Genomic DNA, 21,417 nt, shown 5'->3' on the forward strand with positions numbered 1-21,417 from the left:
ATGCACCAGCTCCTAAGGGCGGTGAGATAACCCCCTAACAAAGTCCATTCGCATGTTGTTCTTTCCTTGGTGCCGGTGCACAGCTTTCCCCGGCCCTGTCCTTCCTCCTGCAGTTAATCTGAACACGGATATCTTTGCACATTTTGTTCCTGGCAGTTTCGAAAGTTGCCTGAGGCTCTTATCACCTTAAAAAATCAGATCATATAGTGGTGGCCTTAGAGACGGCCTGATTGATATCGGAGCAGCTGAACAAATGGTAAATTTGAATAAAATATGGCACCCTGTTGCCTATTAGTTCTGCTGATTCTGAGAAGATAATTTGCCAACATTAAGCAAAGTGCGTGTCCCGAGCATCCATGGGACTGCGGATGTGGAAAAGGGTTTGCAGAAGTGCTGTGCAATCCTCATGAAGTGCCTTTTGCCCATTCCAGATCCTGCATGCCCCAGCCTGTGCAGTTACGGGGATCTGGTACCCCTGGCACTGCCAACCCCACTTCTCTGTGTATTTGTACAGTAATAGAGACGTTTGCGGGAAGAGGAGAAAGTTTCCTGGTGATCCTTAAACAAACAGTGATGAAGCCAGGAGCTCCTGCAGCTTGGCTCCCACAGGCACCACCAGCTCCCGTAGCGAGAGTGAGAACACGCTCGGGGGAAGATCGTGTTTCTGGGTAGCCATTTAGTCTGTAACCGTGATACGACTGCTCAGGTTTTTCAGATCATTCATTCGAGTTGCTTTCTCCAAACTCACTTTCTGTGGCCTCAGGAACTAACACTGTGGGAGAGTGTGCGGTCCCTTTCTCTTCTCTGATTTGGAGATTGCCATGCACCTGCCTGAGTACCTGATGCTGGCTTCATTTTGGCTGACCCCATTGCCTGGACAGAGGGCAGGGAGGGCTGCGTTAACTGCTGCTGTTCCACCTGCCCTGAACCAGCTTGTGAGGGGTTGTACCAGGCAGACTGGATGAGATGGGTCCTGACCCGAGGGTAAAGCTGGACACAGCATCCATGAGGTAGGCTAAAGAGAGGGCTTTGTGTTTGGGTGACCACACTGCAACCTGCACACAATTCCCAGCGTAGGTAGGGAATTTGTAGGGTAGGGGGCCAAGGCAAAAACAGCACCCAGGGCATCAGGAGGAGAGCAGGTTCGGCTCCCAAGTGACCCGGCAGGCCTGGTGGCCCAGCGGCTGAGACACAGCCTTGGCTACAGCAGCAATGGCGCTGGGTGCTAAAAGTGACCGCTTGTTCCTCCTGTGGTGCTCCTCTATTTATTGGCCTGATTGTAATCACAGCCTTCTTAACTTGTAAATGATACGTCCTCCCTACACGGCAGATGATGTTCACTCGGGTATCAGATACTGCTGTCTGTTTGCTCTCGTTATCGCCCACCATCAGCAGGTCTCTTTAAAGACCAGCTCTGACCAGCCACCAGGCAGGAGGGAGACGCCATTTGTCCTCAGCCATCTGATCGGCCATTTTCCACCGCACAAATGTTGTTGAGGGCCGATTCCCCGGACCCAGGCTGGAAATCCCTGAGGCACACCTGGCTGGCTCCCTCTGACCACACGTGATGTACCACAGAGCCTTCAGCATACATTGCCCCTGGGTGCACTGATTCCTGTGTGACACTCCTCTTCCTAACCCCGCGAGGCTTTGAGGAGCCCAGCTGCATGCCTAGGCATGGGGAGGCCGTGCTCAGCCTTGCAGGGTGTGATCACCTCGAGGTGCCCATTCCCAGCAGACCAAAGCCCAAAAAATCAGGCCTGAGCAGATCGCTTCAGGGGCTGGCTGTGTGTGGTGGCCATGGGGTGCCTGGAGAAGGGCCCCATGTTGGGGCTGGCCCCTGGGGACAGCGGGCTGGCTGGCGTGCGGTTGCCTAGCCTCCTGAGCAACCAGAACGGGCAGAGGGAAGGCTGACAGAGCAAGCCTGCAGCTTGACAGCAGGAAGACACCCGGGGCGCCATGTCGTGACCAGGAGGAAGTTCAGAGGTAAATACATCCCAGTGGGGCACGGCAGCCGGGCTGCACGTGTGACTCAGCTGTGTCATGACACTGTGGGACTTGGGCATCTTGGTGAACTTCCATCGTGGATGGGGATCCCAAGGCTGCACCAGAGCCCTTTGCCCCTTCCTGGGGTCCCCTCACAACGAGCTGCGGGGCCGGGACCCCCACAGGGTGCCGCAGCTTTCCCCCCCCCCCCCCCATCATCGGGCCGGCCCCTCCCTGAAGGTCACCTTGCGAGGGCGGCTGCGCCCTCCTCAAAAAATAAATAAATAAATAAATAAATAAATAAATAAAAATAAAATAAAGAATATATTAATTAAAAAAAAAAAAAACACACAACATCCCGGCAGGTGCCGCGCGGCGCCCCCTCCCCTCCCCTCCCGTCCCGTGCCGTCCCCTCCCCTGCCCGCCCCCCGCCGCCTGCCAGTGGCTGCGGCGCCGTGCGGGCGGGGCCCGCGCCCTATATGAAGGGCTGCGGAGGGCGCCGAGCGCGGCCGCTCCGTGCCCGCTGGGCTCCGCTGCTTCACTCCCCGCTCCTCCGTGCTCCGACAGCCCCCGGACCCCCTCCAGCGCCCCCTCCCCTCCCCGCAAGCCCCCTCCCCGCAGCCCGTCCCGGTGCCGCGGAGCCCGCCCGAGCCCCTCAGCGCTCACCCCCCCCTTCCCTCTCCCCATCCCCTCGGCCGCCCCCCGCTCGCTCGCCATGGCCCGCGGGAAGGCCAAGGACGGCGACGGCAACTGGAAGAAATTCATCTGGAACTCGGAGAAGAAGGAGCTGCTGGGCCGCACCGGGGGCAGCTGGTGTGAGTGTGGGACGGGGGCATGAAGGGGGGGGAGCCGGCGGCGGGGCGACCTTGTGAGGGCGCCTCGTCCTTGGCGCTGCCTCGCCCCGCAGGGAGGGCAGCGGGGCCCTGCCGGAGCCCCCCGCGGGTGCTGGGGTGCCCTGCGATGCTGAGCCTGGCCCTGGCGTGAGGGAGCAGCCCCAGGTGCCAGCCCTGGCTCTGCTGGACCGCAGCGGGCTCCTGCCCTGCCCCTACGTGAGCTGAATGGGGCTGTGGGTGCGCACCCATGGGTGCCCGCTGCGCCCGAGGCTCCGCAATGCTTGCAGCACGGAGGCAGAGCGAGCCCTCCTCGTGCCCAGCCGCCTAGGAGCGATGTCAACCTGCAGGCTGGCCATCCCGTTCCTCCGTCATAAGCCTACCTGGTGTGGGAAGCTGTGTGGCGCAACCCCCTCGCGCTGGGTTGCCGTGTGTTTGTTCTGAAACCGTGACCTTTAAGGTGTCTCTGGGGCTAGGAGCATCCCGGCTGGGAGACCGGTTCAATAAGCTACCTCCCAGCGCCGGCCTTTTGATGTTACAAAAACTCAAAGGCGTTACGCTGCGGACAACAGCATTAGTGTTTGGTTTGTTACAACAGCACCTCCTATGACCGTGCTCTGGAAAAAATTTCCAAATGTCTTTGACGTCACGACCATTTGCTTTACGCTGCCTGGATACCAAAGAGTGCTTTAACTCCTGGAGCACCGCGATCCGCACCGAGCTCTGCTCACCAGCCATGGCTGCCGCCCCGCTCTCCGGCGGACGAGAGGATGGAGTGTCTTTCTGAGCCTGGCCCTCCTGATCCTTTCTTTCACAAATGGAAAACGAAATCCACCAGAAATGGCTGCTTTAATGAGGAGGCTTCTCCACTGATGGAGCTTTTTTGTGATGGGGCTCAGGAGAGGAGGAATACCTTCACTACTGCTTCCTCCCCTGCCCTTGTATCTGTTCACCTTGAGTCCTCCATGTAAACCTCGTCCGCGTTCGCGATTAGGCTAGGACGCCGGGATCGAGCAGGCTCTTTGAAGTGTTCCTCGCTGCAGTGCTTGTTCCCGCAGCCCGATTAGCCCCTAGTTGCTTGGCATGGGTTGGCTTATCCTTCCTGTAGGTGGCCTGGTGATGCCTAGTACGGCGTGTTACTGTGCAGTTAATCAGTTGAGATAATCCCTGTAAACTGGTAACCGATACCCAGAGTCTGAGCTGCGCTGCCTCTCAGGCTCTTCCCCCCCGCTAGGATTATTCTAGGCATCTCCTTTCAGACCCAAACTAAATTTAGTCCTTCATTATTACATAATTCAGTTTTTAATTAGTATGAGCGGTGCTGGCGTGCCTTTGTAGATGCGCAAGGTTGGTAAATGCGGAGTGCTGTGACACGCTGAAGTGCTTGCCTGCATTTGAGATTGAGCCTTGGTGCTGATTTGGGCCTAAAATCTGCCTCTGTTGTCTCTGGTGGAGGCCAGAGTCTGAATTATTAGGGAGGTCACACTTGACCAATGCTTGTAAACCTGAATCTAATAGCTCCTGTGGGCTCTGTGGAAATAGCTCTGATGCCCAGAGTGGTGTGGAGTGTGTAGCACTGCCTATAGCACGTTGACTTGCGTTGGGCTGGTGCTTTGCTGAAAGCCTGGCACCTTGTGGTAGCCTTGGTCAGCCAAGGGATCCATTAAAATATGTGAGAACGCATTGTAATCCTCACCCTTTATGATCCCAAATTAATTGGGGCTTGATTCGATTCATCTTTCCGTTTGTTTTCTCTTGCAGTTAAGATCCTCCTCTTCTATGTCATCTTCTACGGTTGCCTGGCAGGTATTTTCATTGGGACCATCCAAGTGATGTTGCTCACCGTCAGTGAATTTGAACCCAAATACCAGGATCGAGTGGCACCTCCAGGTAACTAACGAGGAGGCCTGTGCCGGCCCGGGTGCAAGCTGTTCTGGGGAGGCAGTTTGGTTACTCACCTCCAGGAGGAGGATGAAATAAGCATCTCGTTGCTGCAACACATATTTGTAGGGGGTGGGTATGTTCTAAGCCTTCTGTGTTAACAGCACGGGAAATCGAAGGCAATCCAGACAGAATTAAAGGTTGCATCACATGGAGTGTGCCTCCTCTCGGAGAGGAACTCGAACCTGGATTGTTGCTCTCCCCTTTCCCTAAACAGAAATGATGCAGTGAGGCTCAGGTTTTGCTCAGGAATGAGCTCTGTGACAGAACTGGGTTCAGTTTTTCTTCATAGCCACTGCACTCCTATGGGAAAATGAAGGGACAAAGGGAAAATGCTGGCTTCATCCTTGAAACTGGGGTGCAGAGGGAGAGAGGGGGCAGTACCAATTGTGGATGTGCTTGCTGAATTGTGCTGGTTAATGCTGAGCTCTGCTGTGTGAGCCGGAGGAGGTAACAGCATCTGCAGAGGGCTGATTCCCTTGATGTCGAGTGGGGAGGGTTAGAGGCAGCTCCTGATGGACGGCCTTTCTCTGTTAGACAAAACAGGAGCCCCTGCTCGAGGTGCAAACATGCTGAGAGCCCCCCTCTTGTTGCTGCAGACGGGGTGAGCAGCCACTGCCGCAGGTCAGGCTCTGCTGCGCTGGTTCCTGCCGCAGCCAGCGGCCGCGCGGAGCGTGGCAGGGAGCTGCGCAACTGCTGCTTGCCCACATTGCAAATGACCTTGAGGCTGCTTGGCACTGGCTATGGTAATGATCTGCCTCCAGTTGCTCTGTAAAACAGTTCAGAAGCTTTTAATAACGGTGGTATTTAAGTGACAATTGTGAGGCTGACGGCTTGTAGCTGCAGAAGCTGGCTCTAGTGTCACACGGTGTTTTACAGCCCCACTGTCTGCGGTGCTGCTATGCTGCAACTGTTCCCTGCTCTGACAGCACGGGGAGCGTTGCCTTCACCAGATGGTGCTAATCTCCGCAGAGAATCATCTTTTTCAGATAACTGCTTTTCCACCAGCATTTTTTAAACAAAACAGACTGAAATTGCTGTCTTAGTATATGGCATTTAAGGTACCAGCATGGCTGGGTTAAGTGCTGTCTGGAGCACTGTATCCAGCTCTGCATCAGGCTTCTGATGCTTGCAGGAAGGACTAAACTGTCACTGGTGCTGACCAGAGCTGTTAGCTGCATTTGGAAGACTAACATGGGTAATGGTGGAAGAGTTATTTTTTTTAATGTGTTTTTCCTCAGTTGAAGCCCAGTGGTCTTACCAGACATGAAATAATTAGCAAAGAAACTGGATCTTGGGTCACATCCAGACAGACATGCTGTTTAGCCTGATGTCACATAATTACTCATTCTAGGTAACTTAGAATTATTGCAAACCCCCATTACCCAAAGCTAATTTCAAAGCAACTTGGTAGTAAAATCTCTGTGCAAGATCTCAGCCTGCAGAGGGTTTGTCTCTTAATTAAATACTGCACCACTTCTCTGAGCTTTGTCCTTTTTTTAACAACAACAGCAACAAAAAAAAAAAAAAGAATTTCAAGATGCTGTTGTAGTGGGTGCCATAGGAAGCAAAATGGAGGAAGGCTGAAAAGGCTTTGGGGGATCTTTTGAGTTTGAAATGGGCTTTCAGGACTTAAACCAACCAGAATAAAAAAAAATCTAACTCCTGAACAAATGGCAGCCTGCTTGAAAAGGGTTTCAAACCCACTGTAATGGCACATGAATACCATTTAAAGGGGACACTTACCTGCTAACAGCACAGGGCCCTTGGCAAGCCATCATCTGACTTACTACCAGCGTGGATGAGCCTGCGTGAGGTGTGCTGTCAATGTCAAGTTTGTTTCTAGCCCTGCAGCATGGCACCCGTTAGACCACAATGTGCCCAAATAAACTTTTAACAAGGGCTTTATCGAGGCTGTGCTGAGTTGTGCACCGCTGCCTGCGGGAGGTCAGCAGTCCCCGTGTTCCCATGCTGCTTGTGGTCTCCTGCACTGCAAGCAGAACTGCATTTCTGACGATTAGCACGCTTGCTCATGTACACAGTGAGCATCGAACTTCCCATGAACTGGGAGCCGTGCAGACTGTGAACTACTTAAAATAAAATGTGGAGCAATTCTAGTTCCTGGTTCTTGTGGGGAGAGTTGCAAGCCAAGTATATTGGCAGCTTGAAAACTAGAGGGCAAGTCCCTTCAGTTTGCACCTTCCCTAACCGTCTTGGGCTCACATGAACCTCTCCTTCAAGGTTTGCAGGAAAAAAAATGCTGTAGGGGCTGCTGCAATCTCATTCCTGTTCTGCAGTACACAAATTCACTAACAGTGGCAGAAGCTACAGGATGTTTCATTGAGTTATTGATAGGGGCACAGCACTGAAAGCCATAAAGTGCTATTTTTAAATATCATTAACATGCTAATTGGTTCCTGCACCACTTGGCTGTGCATTTCCAGGATAACTTCCCTCCTGGGGGAAGGGGCAGCGCAGTTCACCTTGTCCAGCCCTTGCCACGGGGACAGCCCCTGCTCCTGGTACATTTCCACCTGTGCCGTGCCTCGGGCTCTGCTTTGCCACAGCCCTTACCCTGCTAAGGGGGAAGGGGGGGGAATTGCCTTTGAAACACAGAGTGCCAAGTGTTTTCCTGAATCCATTTTCTTTCCCGACCCAATCTAAATCGGGCTGTGTATCCTGCCATCTTGTGGTGCTTGTCCTGCGGAACACAGTCCACCTGCCCTACAGCTGGTGTGGGGGGGAGCCCACAGCTGCCTGAGGCTGTTCAGGAGTGGCTGCAAAGGGTCAGGAGATCTCATGTCCTCGTGTCCCTGCTGGTTTAAACACCATCTTGCCACGATGTGCTTGGGCAGTGCTGGTGTGGTGTGTATTCCCCAGCTGGCTTACTTAGCTCAGATAGTATCTGGGAGGTGGAAATGAGAGCGACAGGAAAGCCCCAAGGAGCGAGTGCCTCCTCCTGTCGAGTCATGCTTTGCTGCTGCCTCTTGTCGCAGCACCAGAGTACGAGAAATACCTGGATCTCGAGCTCCAGAGACACAACCTGCCTCCAGCTGAGCAGACCTTGCATTTGTAGAGAACTTGCACCTGCTTTCTGCACTTCTGTGGTGAGGCAGGCAGTGGTTAGGAGCTGGGAAGGACATCCATGAGTGCGGAGGCTCTCAAAGTCTGTCCTCACCGAGCGAGGCTGGCGGGGGTGCGTTGGGTAGGGATGGTGTAGTGGTTGCTAAATTGGTCATCTGTGTCACCCGAGTGGTGCTCAGACACAGCGTGAACCAGGAGAACGTGGTGCTGGGAAGTGAGCGCAGCGTGATGAAGCAGCTGTTGTCACTACAGGCTTGCACAACCATTCCTAATAACGAGCTTGACCTACCGCTCCTGGCTTCTTCCCCTTCACCCTCCAGACGCGTTTTTCTGAAGTCTTGCTCCTGCAGCTTAGAGCGATGAGGTCTGTGTAGGGATTGAGTTTTAAATGAAATGGGATGAATGTGACTTTAGTCTGCAACAGCGTTATGGAAGTAGAATGGTAGCTGGAAAAAATAATGGCCTCACACTTGCTTCATTTTAGATACCCTGATGCAGTCATGAAGTTAGCCAACAAAAAGAGGCGTCGTGTTGTTAAGTCAAGGCATCGTTCGTTGCTTAGTGGCTGGTGTCAGTCAAGTGCGAACAGCAGTCTGACTTCCTAGCAGTGTCCTCTAAGGCAACTGCGGAAATAGTATTTCAAAAGCAGCTCTGTCACCGTTTTCCTAGCAATCAGTGACTTGATTGTTCCATGTTGTGGGCAGCAGCATCACTACACGTGACTGGTGCTTCTCCGGTGATAGCATGAGACGAACCGCGGCCAGCAGGACATCACTGCACAGTGAGGGAGCGTTGCTTGGACTCCTGGCTATGGGAACACTTGAGACTTCATTTCTTTCCCCTTAGAGCTTGCTCATGAATGGCTTCCTCGTGTGCTCAAGTCCCTAAGAGGCTTAATCATCCCTGTACTTCATTAGTGCTGCATATTTCCTTGCGTGCCTATTGGCCCCTGGTAGGTAGCTCTGGCATGGCTCAACTTGGTAAATTTTTTCCTTATTTTTTTTCCTTACTTGTTTCAGTTCTCGCAGTAGGGGTGAGAGAAGGTTTCAGAAGGGCTGCAGAAGTGTTTCAGAGAGGAAGGGTTCACTGGTAGTGAAGCTTTTATTTTGGATATGAACATACAGGTGGCACAGCAGGATGGCAAGGAAGGAAATAAGTGATAGGTCTGTGCGTAGGGCTCCGTGCAGTCAGTCACAGGCATGTGAGTATGGAAGTGGTGGTGAAAACCAGTGATGGATCTTTTTGAATCAGGATAAAGCACCTTTCATCTTCACATCGATTGTCCTGCTTGTCTGATGAGTGCTGCTCTGCACATCGGCACCCGGGTGTGGACCTGTCCCAAAGGCAGACCCTGTGGGTCGGGAGCCTGTTCTCCAGGTCACTGGCCAGAAGACTGGCTTTGGGCTGGGTGTGTCAGTGGCCGGGCTGCCGGGGCCTCCGCAGGTGCTCGTGCTGCCCTTCCCCTCACCTCTGCCTCGCCTGCGCGGCTGCCTTTACGCACTGCACTGCCTTGGATAAGATAAAAAGCAGGGGTGGGGACTTGCTGCCAGGGGTCCTCAGCGCAGCCGATAGTTCAGCTGCCTGGCCAAAGCTTATTAAGGCCTGGCCGAGCTTTCTTGAATGTTATATTTACACACGCAGATGATAACTGTAACCTGAACTCTGGAGGAGGCAGACCCAGATAGCCACTTGAAGCGACTCTCAGCCTGTTGCTTCCTAGCGGGCTGGTAATACAAGGAGAGGCTGGCAGCACAGACTGAACACAGTTTATATGTTTATAACCATTTGTGAAGCAAGAAAGCAAATAATTAATTGAAAAGGGATTGAAAACTCGACTGATTTCGTAGGGTGAGCCCTAACTCTGCTGGTGGAGCACCGAGCTGCTTCTAAACTTGTAACGCTCGCCCCGGCCTGTTCGTACCACCGGGAGATTGGAGAGGGCAGCGCTGCTTCCTGGAATAAAACTCGAAACCGCAAGCTGCTCGCTGGACGTCTCGCTATCTTTGGCTACTCGGAGCTGCGTTTAGGGGAACAAAGCTAATCTTTGTCCCGGGTTACAAATTCCACCTCAGTGGGCAGGGGAGTGGTGAGCTGGCCCGAGGAGGGACTAAGCAGAAGCACTCAAGTGGCTTTGGAAAAACGGCAGGAGTCACAAGCTCCTGTGGGCTGGGGCCAGCCAGCTAAGCTGCCCGAGTTCTGTGCTGGAGGAACTTGTTGGCAACAGACCTGCTGTCAAAGCAAATGCTGCTCCCCTGCTCCTTTTTTTGTTCTCGCTAAAGTGGAGATGACAAACTGAACACAAGTCGAGACCTCAATAATTACAGTGGCAGCCGCAAAGGCAGCGTGAGCTCCAGTTCCCATTACTTTAAGCTTAAGCGTTAGCCGTGCATCAATGCATTCAATTAAAACGTGACCTGAGCTTCACGCAAGAGCAGCTATTTCCAAGTCCCATAATGACAAGCAAAGGGCTTGGCATTTTTCATCATCCACAGCCATTACTTGTATCCAGTGCCTTCTGCCCATGCATTCTTTTTCTACTCATCCTCCGAAAGTCGAAATTGGAGCTGGTTACTCAGCCCAGAATGTAGGGCAGTCTTTTGAACGTCTCTCCTGTGTGGAGGTGTTTCTTGCTCGGTGGTGTGTTTCTGATTATAGAGCTCAGGATGCTATTTCTACAGCCAGAAATGATGTTTAAGGAGTGAAAAGACGAGTCAAAATGATCAGTCTGATGAACTCACTGAGAAAATGTCTCCTGCCCTGCATCCCACAAGGGAAATGTGGAGAGGCCATACCTAACTTAGGGAGCCCCCCTCGTCTGCTGTTGCAGGGGTTGATGAATGGGCATCCCCGATGCACCCTAAACGTGTAGCATTGCACCCTGTCAGGGACATGTGTTAGAGAAGCCTTCCAGGGGAGTTTGGTTGTGTGATGTTCTCTCACACAGTTTCCCTTCTGCCCTCAGGGAGGAGGCAGCAGTGGGCAGGGGGCCTGCGGCTGGCTGTTTTTCTGGAGAAAAACCTTGACTTGTAGCCTCCCTTCTGCCTCTGTGATTTTTATCTGCTTAGTGATGCAAACACCGTGACGAATATTCCAGACTGTTGTTGGAAAGAGGAGATAAGAGCCCTTCAGAACCTCCCCGCTAGTGAGCTTGTTTTGTGCAAGTCCTGAGGTCTGAAAAATGCAGATTAGTAAGCACGCTTTATGCTCTCGGTGTGTGTAGCATTGCCTGGAGGCTGTGCAGCTCCTAATGTTTTCTTTCTGATTTTGCTTTCTTTAGGACTGACCCAAATCCCCCAGGTACAAAAGACAGAAATTTCCTTCACTGCCTCCGACTCTAAAAGTTACGAGCCGTACGTGAAGAATCTTGAGAAGTTCTTGAAGGACTACAGCGCTGATCAGCAAACCGAAAACATCGTATTTCAGGACTGCGGGGGTAAGTCTGGGTGGTTTCCTACGGTTGAGGTCTCTGACCGGTGCCTCTGTGTCAGGCCCATCAAAAAAGGAGGGTTAGCAGCGGTGTTCTGTCTTCAGCTGTTCCTTGCATTGTTACCAGAGCCACGCTGGTAAACTTTAACTGGTAGACTTTGGTTTCAGTCTCATTACTGCTTATTAAACAATTAGTTGAGACAGACCACATTTGGCCAGGGACGTACCTAAGAAGCTTACTGCAATGGGTGTGTGGCCAGGGACTTGCAGATTTCACTTGGCCAAAGGTGCAGCTGACTCTCAAAAGCGCCTGGCACTGACCTTACATCCTCCCTGCAAGCCACAGGGGGATTTTGCAGGTGACTTTGCTGAAGCCAGTGTCGGTCTTCCTGATGCAATGCAGCAAAGCATCGGGAAGATGTTAATCTTTCACAGATTATATGCAATGATGGGGAATCAGACTGTCGCCTCATGTGAGACGTGCATGTGAAATCTGAGGGGAACCCGCTCGTAAAAGCTGATAAAAAAATCTCTGTGCCAGCGAATTGCAAATGTGTTTGCTCTCTGGTAGCCCGTAGGAAGCCTCAGATAGAAAACAAAGCCCCCACAGACTTGCTGGTCTGCGATCAGCCTGCCTGTGGGGGAGTGGCTGGGTGCAGGTCTGTGCTGTCAGCCTCTAGAAGGTGGCGTCACCTGCCTGGGCAAGTGGGAAATCCCGACGGCACGGTGAAGCACAAATATAGCTGTTCCTGACGAGCAGAAGGTTGAGTTGCATACGTTTGTTTTTCCATTCCTCCACCATGGCAGAGATGCCTATGGATTACAAAGACAGAGGACCATACAGCGATACCCAAGGCCAGAAGAAGGTCTGCAAATTCAAACGTGAATGGCTGGAAAACTGTTCTGGAATACAGGATCCCACCTTTGGGTACAAGGATGGCAAACCATGCATCCTCGTCAAGCTCAACAGAATTATTGGCTTCAAACCTAAGGCAAGTATCCCTTCCCTTTGTAACAGGAGCTACTGATAAGGACGGGGAGTTGGCTGCAGATTTGCTGTGGCTCTGGAGCAGTTACTGAATTTGTGCCTGCGCTTCTGTCTCTGGAGGGAGATAAGCATGAAACCCGTTCTGCAGCGGGGGGACTGTGAGGCCGTTTGAACGACTGGCTTTAAAAGTACGTTTCTTTAAAAAGCAAACTGCACACTGCAAGCTTATGGCGAGCAGCAGTGAGCTCTGACAGCACGAGCTGCTGGTGAACTGCCTGGTGACTCGCAGAGCCTGCTAATGGCCTGCTCTGAGGAGGTGTTCTCTTCAGCTGGTAAAACCCACTTTAACCCTGCGCTTCTGCGTGACCGTTGCAGACCTACCGTGTCTGTAGTGAGCTCAGCAAATTGTGTCACGCCTCCATCTTCTCCGTTTTTTCCTCAGGCAGTGCGGAGTTGCCTGGCTTGCTAAAACCACTTAATTAAATGGAGTAGTGCTATATTAGGCATTAGGCTGATACATGTCTGTAAAGCGTAAACTACATCGGAGAGTTTGGCAAAGCTCTTACTGCAGGAAAGGTGAGGAGATCTTTAGGTGATTTAATGCAGCTTCAGAAATGCTGGTTTATGTCTGCTGTCACCCTTGGCTCGGGCTGGGCTGCATAGCAGGTGTGCAGTGACGCTGAAGGAAGTTCAGCTGCACAGGAACCGCTTTTACTTGCAGGTTTTTCCCCAGCACGTTTAAATGCTAAAACGTTCTGTAAGGACTCGGCAGCAGAGTGCATGTTCCTGAACGAGGCACTGTGCAAAACACGCCTCTCCATCTTCTGGGGGGAAAGCAGTGCAAATGGTGCGGCAAGCAGCCTTCATCACCACCATCAGTGTCTCTGAGAGCAGGGGGAAGGGTACTGACTGGCCAGCTGACGTGTTTTGAGGCATGTTTTACAAAGGGGACTGCCCTGTGCTAAAATCCAGTTGAATTTTGAATCATCTGATCCTGGGTGGCAACAGCGGGTGCATTAGAACAGGCACATGCTGTGCTTGGTACCTGGCGGTTGTAGGATGGCATGAAGGGTGCGTGTTTGATGATCGGGGAAGAGAAGGGGTCGGTGCCTGCCTCCATTCCTTGCCACAGGGCTCTGCAGAGCTCCGGGCTGCGTTAGAGAGCAGGGTCTGGTGGAGGTATGACTTCACACGCTTCCCTCAGGAATGGCGCACGTGTCCAAGGCAGTCCTCGTCTCCCCCATTCCACGCTTCATCAGGGACCCTACAGCTCTGGTGTTGCCAAACACAAGTGAAGCCAAACTCCTCTTAGTAAGAGACCAACGTCGGAGCTGACGCTCCCAGCTTTCCCGCAGACACTTGGAGCCTTTGTCCTTCCGTGCCGGTGATGTCAAAGTTAGGGAACGTCAGGGTGTGCCTGCCTCTATTGTTCTGCGCTGCGCTTTCCAGCCCTAACTGCACTCACCTGGCGCAGAGGTAGCAAAGCTTCCAGCAGAGCGTCTCATTCTGCCACTGCGTGACATTTGCACAAACCCTGCTGGCAGCTGGTGCTCTACCATGAGACGCTTTCCTCAGTGAAATGAAAAATACCCTGAAGTGCTTGCTTTGGCAGCCAGAGCAGCTTTACGTGGGTTAACTTTTGTGTTGTGTAGTTGTGTTACGTGTCCTCCCAGGAACAGGCACCAGTTGCTGCTGCCTCTGAACTTGAGCTGGAAGGGATCCCCATTAGCTGTTAGTTTGGTACCACTCAGCTTTGCTGCTGCCAAGAGGCGTTCAGTGTGTAACGTTGCCTTGGTTTGGGTTTCTTCTAGGCTCCAGTAAACGAAAGCCTTCCTGCAGAGGTCATGGCAAAATACAACCCGTACCTCATCCCCGTGCACTGTGCTCCCAAGGTAAGTGAGATGCAACGAAGGCGCAATCAGCATACTGCAGGCAGGGACTCCCCGAGTCTTCGTCCAGCCGGAGCTTCCTCGCTCTGCCTTCCTGCAGGCAGTTGGGGTGGTTTTCACTTGGGAGCTCTTCCCAAAATGTCATTGGTGAGGAAGGAACAACAGCAGTGTCCTCACAGAGAGGGGCAACAGCAGGGCCAAGGAGTAAAAGGGATCCTCAGAATAGCTTCCAAGTGATACGCTGGAGTTCTTAGCAAGGATGGTTGAAAAATGGCTCTGGCGGAGATGCTTTGCCTTGAATATTAGAACTGCTGAGGAACAGCAGAGGCTTCTTGTTCCATTAGTTTTTTAACCACAGATGGTGCATTGGTATGACAAGCAGCTGTGGTGTCCTCTCTATGTACAAAGAAGTGGCTGAGTTTTTTTTAAAAAAAAAGCTCTTTTCCTGGATGATACACACTTGGAGGCGCTTCCTTTTGCAGCTGCTGGTAGGACAGCTCATGACTGTCCTCTCCACCACGGGGATGGTCCTCATGCTGTCAGGCTGAGGATGGGTGGTGACCAAAGAGAGCGCACAGCATTGGTGAAAAGCAGATGGTGGGAAAACAGCTGCAAAATGCAGCGCTGGGATAACGAGCATCTCTTGTTCTTGCCCATCTCTCAGAGAGAAGAAGATGCAGACAAAATAGGCACAGTGGAGTACTACGGGATGGGAGGCTACTCCGGCTTTGCCCTGCAGTACTACCCCTACTACGGCAAGCTCCTGCAGCCGCGGTACCTGCAGCCGCTGGTGGCAGTGCAGTTCACCAACCTGACCTACGACGTGGAAGTGCGCGTGGAGTGCAGGGCCTACGGGCAGAACATCCAGTACAGCGACAAAGACCGCTTCCAGGGACGCTTTGATATTAAATTTGACATAAGAAGCAGCTGATTGTAAGCACAACTCTCTTTCCCCCCTCTCCTCCTCCTAGCCATTTAAAAAGGTTTAAAAAAAAAAAAAAGAACAAAAAAGAAAACCTACTAGTCTTGAACAAACTGTCATACGTATGGGACCTACACGTAATCTATATGCTTTACACTAGCTTTCTGCATTTACTAGGTTAGAATGTAAACAAAGTGTAGCAATAGCGACAAATATTTATTCTACTGTAAATGACAAAAGAAAACAAAATTGAGCCTTGGGACATGCCCATTTTTACTGTAAATTATGATTCCATAACTGACTTGTAGTAAGCAGTGTTTCTGGCCCCTAAGTATTGCTGCCTTGTGTATTTTATTTAGTGTACAGTACTATAGGTGCATACTCTGGTCATTTTTCAAGCCATGTATTGTATCTGTTTTCTACTTCTCGTGAGCAAAGACTTTTGCTGTCCAAGGTGTAAATACTCAATGGGACTAGAACTGGCATGATACTTCTAATTATTTTGTTCCTTTTAAAAGAAAGGCCCACCTGTGAGACTATATTTAACAGCACTCCATAAGGCTTCTGACTTTTCTGTGGTGTTAGGGTATTTTATTTGGAGGGGTGGCAGGGGAAACTAACTTAAGTGAAGTTAAAGAGAATAAATGATTGTGTACTGTGCTTGTAGCGAATGCTGTCTCTCTCTCTCTCTCTCTTTCTCTCTCTCTCCACCTTTTCCCTCATCCTCCAGTATGTTGTGTGAGAGACCTGGGTCAGACTATCACTCCCCTTGGTGATAGGCATAACTCTTTGCTTTGTATATTTTCTTTTTTCTTTTTTTTTTTTCTTTTCCTGCTGGAGGCATCGCACACTGTGGTGCTAATGTCTTTATTGAATGTTTTAACCATTTTCATGGTGGACGAATTTTATATTTATGCAGTTGTACAATTTTATTTTTTCTGCAAGAAAGTGTAATGTATGAAATAAACCAAAGTCACATGTTTGAAAATAAATCTTTATTTTAAACTTTATAAAAGCAATGCAGTACCCCATAGAATGGTGTTAAATGTTGTCTAAAGTGCAAAACTCTATGTTCTAACATGTAATAATAGCCAGGAGTACAGTGCTCTTGTTGATCTTGTATTTCAGTCAGGTTGAAACATTGGACAAATAAATGAATGAACACACTGCTTGGTGTCCACGGCTTTTGCTTTGCGTGGGGATAGAGGCTCTCAGTTGTCCAGGATCTTGAAGAAGTACTGCACCTAGTCAAAAACAAAATACATTTTTATCATTTCCAGAGCATCCGAGCTTGAGGTGGTTGGAACGCGCACTGGGATTGCTGTCAAGCGCTGCTGCCACCTTTGAGCAAATACACGATGCTTCTGCTCTATAACAGAGCCGTTTGGGGTTAAGTATTTGTTCTCCCCTCGCCCTGAGCTGATGCCTTAGAGGCTGCAGAGGCATGCACACCCTGATTGCATTGCTCATTAAAACATCCTCAGTGAAGGCTTGCGGTGTTCACTGTCACTGCATGTGCTCCAGGCCTAGCGGCACCAGCTGAGTGCTCCTGTGGTAAGGTCAGGTAAGAGCCGTTTGTTAACCACCCGCCAGAGGTAAGTGCTGCAGGGCCAGGCGGGGAGAAAACTGGAGTCACAAAAGCAGAAGAAAGGGAGCTGCAGGGCTGGGATTTGTCCTTGGCTTCTGCTGGGCCAGCTGCCCTGCTCTGAGCACAGGCTGCGCCTGAGAGGGCTGCTCAGAGATGTGACGGGTTGGCAGCCAGCTTCCTGCCGGAGTCAGGATCCCTTTATGCTGTATGGAGCAGATCCCAGGCAGAATTTCTCTGGGTAAAGTGGCAAAACATGAATATCCTAGAGCAAGCTGCTTGAAAAAGCCCTCATAATTAGAATGCAATATACTGGAAAAGCAATCTGCTGAACTTTTAGCCATCTGCTCGAAGGCCAAACATAGCTATTGTACACCACAGCAGTCAGCACAAGTATTTAATCATTTTTAACAACGAGCATGAGCTAGCTGAAACCTCACCTTCGGCTGGTTAATTTGCTGCTGTATGCATATAGGCAAGGGCTCAACAAAACAAAGCCGCTGTGAGTGAAGCACCAAAGTACTCCCTGAAAGGCACGCTGAAGTCACACACGTTACGGGAACACTTGGCCGTGTGGGCGCCCGGCAGGCGGTTGTTTTACAACCCAGATGGGGTGGAGATGGGGGTTGCACGGGTCAAGGTTTCTTAGGCACAGCCTCGCCCCTACAGGTCAAACCTTATGTGCTTGGCAGGTGATACTTTAAAAAAAAAAAAAACTTTAGTTTAAGAAAAGCCAACTCATAGATAATTTATTGCAGGCTAATTTACTATATAAGAGCAAAGTCCAAGTGTAAACCAATAATAAAGATAGTGTCCTATTCTAGGGGGCTGGCCAAACACCACGGAAAGCTTATGGCACCTGCGTTTCCTTCAGGGAGCAGGTGGCACAGGCAGCATGCACCCTGAGTAATACATTATAAAATAATGCAAAAAACCAAGCGTTTATCCACAAATCACTAGCACGGACTCAGTGAAAGCAGGCTGGCCAGCTTGGCTCACTAATTAATCAGGCACTAACTGCAGTGGCTGCCCTGTCCTCACGCTTGCCAGCCGCCCACTGACGAGACCGGGCTTCCTGACAGCTCGGCTACCACCAGGCTGCCCCAAAACAACTCATTCGTCAGCCCCAGTGGAGGCTCAGCACCACACGGCTGCAGGGATTAAACCAACCCACAACCACACCAGAAAACCACGCGTGGACTTCTGGACAGGCAGCTCACGCACTGGAGCCAGCAATGATGATTACACAGCAGACTTTACCTTCACAGTCCTACTGCCAGAGCCGCCGTGTGCTGCTATGCACACAGTGAAAAGCTGGGGATGGTAAAGACGTGAACGAGCTCATCCAGCTAAAATTAACAGCACCTGCAGGCTGATTTTTATTTTCCTGGGGGCGGGGTCTGTGCTGTATTGCCCGTGTAACAGCCCCTCTCTCCAGGCAGGCGCCTTGTTCCTCGCCGCCCAGCAGGACACCGCATTATGAGCTGCCAGTTTGAGCACCTTGTTCTTGCTGCCAGCTTGGCTCACTGTAGTTCAGTACAACTGTAACCATTAATGCGAATTTTATCTCCTGGCTTGTTGATACAGGGCCGCTGGATTTCAGGGGTAGAGCGAGGCATTAAAATCCTTATAAAATAAGAAGCAGAACAACACATTTAACGCCAAGCCCCTTTAAGCCCGTGCCGGCACAGGCGTACAAATAAAGGCCAGGAACCAGTTTTCACAGCACCGAACGTGGGCAGGTTGAGCGGCGCTCCGCCACCTCCCACCACATCCTGCACCCCACGGCCAGGCCCCCACCCGCTCTGGCAGGTGCTGCAGGACACTGCCTGGGGCTGAGCAGCCCAACAACCTCAGCTTGCTGACAACCTACAGGAAACGTCCTCCTCAACCAGCTTCCATTGGCTTGTTTCAGAGCCACACGGCCTGCTCTGCAGAGGCTCACCCACGAGGACAGGCACAGTGTGTGCTGTATGAAGTGTGGAGCTGGGTGCCGAGGACAGATCCTCCTCGCATGTAACTCTGAGGTGGGTCAGTGCCGCCCGGCTCCAGTAAAACCTGCTAACAGCTGCGCCAGGAGGCTGCGGCTCTCCAAGAACCTCGCCCTCAGCAGCTCAGACGAGAGCCGCCAGCCAGCAGGCGCCAGCAGCCACCAGTTATCCCACTCAGTGCCAACACGTGCGGGGCTTTGCAGAAGGCAAGAACCAACAGCAAGGACTTCAGCAATACCAAGAGATTTGGGTGCCCCCGTCTTTAGAGGACCCAGCTGGAGACAGCTCTAAGAACCCAGATCTAAAAGTGCCAAGGCAACCAGGGCATCCCAGCTGGGGTTAGGCATGCCGAAACACCCCCTATTTCAGGAAACAGTCACTCTCTTTCCCAGGGCCCAGGTACAGTATCAACCACGAAAAAAGCAGCTGCGCCTGCATAAAGCCCCTCAACACACCCCGAGGACCGAGGGCAAGGTTTCTGCCATCCAAGCACTCCTCTGGTTTCTCTCCAGGACCTCTACAGGTGGTAGAGGACAAGCTCACACCAGGAACTGGCCTGAAGCCAACCCAATGCATTTCACAGAAGCCACCCAATGACCTTCAAAGGATGCTGAACATTCAGGTGTGTCTGCTCCTTGCCAGGGATGAAACAGGATTAAATTTAAAATCAGCACTCTCCTTACAAATCCCTGGAGCCACCCACCTGCCTTGCAGTCTGCAGCTATGCCTGCTCTAGTTCCTGTTCGGGGACTAACACCAGTCATGTTCAGGAAGTAGTGACAGGGATGAATAACTGTGACCTTCTGGCTCTGACCCCACAAACTGCTTCAGCCAGGAGAGGCTGAGAGCTGCTCCAGCTCCATGAAGCTTTGCTTCAGTCGCATGCACGCTGCAGAGCTCACATCGATGAAGTCAGCCGCTCCCTCCAGAAGCTTCCAAACGTCCCTGCAAACTGTCAGGAGTAAATGCAGCAGGCAACAGCAAAATCCAGTCTAATGCCCTGGCAGAGCACAAACAATTATCATCTGAACAATGTGTGCTCTCAGAGCATGGAGAACCAGGAAAAATTAAAAAAAAAGAAAAAAGAAAAAAGAAAAGGAAGCAAATCAAGTGAGGCAGCCAGTTTTTCAAGGGAGAGCAAAAGCTCTCATTAATAACTCAAGACACAGTGCAGGCACAAAGTGTCCTGAGGATTTCAAGCCTAGAAGTTACAGACATCTACAATTTAATTGTCCTTCTACCCAGAAAACAAAGCAAAAAGGTTGATGAGAGGTGTCAGCCAAACACAGCTTGATTTGATGATCACAGACTGGTTTGGGTTGGAAAGGACCTCAAAGCCCATCCAGTCCCAAGCTCGTGTTGAGCTTCTCATCCACCACCACCCCCAGGTCCTTCTCCTCAGGGCTGCTCTCAGTCCATTCTCTGCCCAGCCTGTATTTCTGCTTGGGATTGCACTTGGTCTTGTTGCACTTGATGAGTGTCACACAGGCCCAGCTCTCAAGCCTGTCCAAGCCCCTCTCCTCCTTCCAGTGTGCTGACCACACCACGCAGCTTGGTGTTGACCACAAACCTGCTTGAGAGTGCACTCAATCCTACCGTCCACATCACTGACAAAAACGTTAAACAGCACCAGTCCCAGTACCAGCCCCCGAGGAACACCGCTCATCACCAATCTCAGACGTTGAGACCTTGCCTGCAGCTCCTTCAGTGAGACCAGACAGCCAATTCCTTACCCACCAAGTGGTCCATCTGTCAAATCCACGTCTCTCCAATTTAGAGAAAAGGATGCTGTGTGGGACAGTGTCAAATGCTTTGCACCAGTGCAGCTAGATGCCATCAGTTCTCTTACCTCATCCTCATCCTCCCTCCCAACTCAGGACATCCTGTGATTCTCCGTAAGGACAGAGCAAGGCACACCTTGAGCACCACATGACACAGGCAGTGCTCCAGAGAAAATCTTGGCACTGAGAGGTACCTCAGCACTCAGGGTCCAATCCCCTTGACCTTTGGGGTGGCAGTTTTGGACAACAGATCCTGTTAATACAGCCTGTGTCAGAAGTGAGGGGGCTGATGAAGAGACACACTGGTAAAAACGCATGCTGAGATCACCGATTCACTTCACATCCATCATCCAGAAGATAATGGCAGTTCCGGTCCTTCCTCGTATCTGCTGAACCGAAATTGGATGCTGGGAGATGGAAAGCTTTTTGATCCCTGTGTTAACTTAGAGCTGTCAGTCATCTCAGCACCTTTCAAGCAGCCGGACAGACCCCTCTCCCTGAAATCACCATGAAACGTTACTGTCTTGACTCAGTGTAGGCATCCATGCACATGACACAGAGAATCTTTGCTGACCTCAATTTTCAGCATCAGTACAAAATACCAAAAATACCACTCTCCCAAAACACTTCGGTCTTATAATTTTCACAGGTTATCTCATTTTGAGGTCACTACGAGGAGCCAAAAATCTCTTCACTCATTAATTTTGTTTTGAACATCAACATGAACATGAAGTCTCTAGTGCATTTGCTAATGCCTAAAATGAATTTCAGCTACACTTCACTCAGCACTTCACGAAATAATTAGACTAACACATCCCAAACCTACCATCCTTCCAGGCAAAAGCAGTATAGGAATGAAAACTGTTGTCAAAGAAGAGGATCTAATTCGTTGCTCATAATGAATTATTTTCCCACATGTACCCAAAGAGAGTTTAGTCCCAGAAAGTTTGTTCAAAAAAAAAATCAGAAGTCAGTCACTCCTGCCCCTCTCTAA

At 51.1% G+C, this 21,417-nt stretch overlaps 2 protein-coding genes across 2 annotated transcripts in view; one reads left to right on the forward strand and one right to left on the reverse strand.

The window, feature by feature from the left end:
• The first annotated feature begins 2,503 nt into the window (after positions 1–2,503).
• Positions 2,504–16,232, forward strand: ATP1B1 (ATPase Na+/K+ transporting subunit beta 1). Its single transcript, XM_084300477.1, has 6 exons — positions 2,504–2,801; positions 4,578–4,706; positions 11,119–11,274; positions 12,075–12,259; positions 14,067–14,147; positions 14,809–16,232. Exons 1-6 carry the CDS (start codon positions 2,702–2,704, stop codon positions 15,073–15,075), a joined length of 918 nt encoding a protein of 305 aa, XP_084156603.1. The 5' UTR covers positions 2,504–2,701; the 3' UTR covers positions 15,076–16,232.
• Positions 16,176–21,417, reverse strand: part of NME7 (NME/NM23 family member 7) — a 93,616-nt gene continuing 88,374 nt past the window's right edge. Inside the window, exon 12 of the mRNA XM_084300465.1 lies at positions 16,176–16,310. Within this exon, the coding sequence (XP_084156591.1) occupies positions 16,278–16,310 (33 nt within the window). The 3' untranslated portion in view covers positions 16,176–16,277. The remainder of the gene's footprint in view (positions 16,311–21,417) is intronic.

This window comes from Netta rufina (genome assembly GCF_964035555.1).
Source record: "Netta rufina genome assembly, chromosome: 1".
NCBI classification, from domain to species: domain Eukaryota; kingdom Metazoa; phylum Chordata; class Aves; order Anseriformes; family Anatidae; genus Netta; species Netta rufina.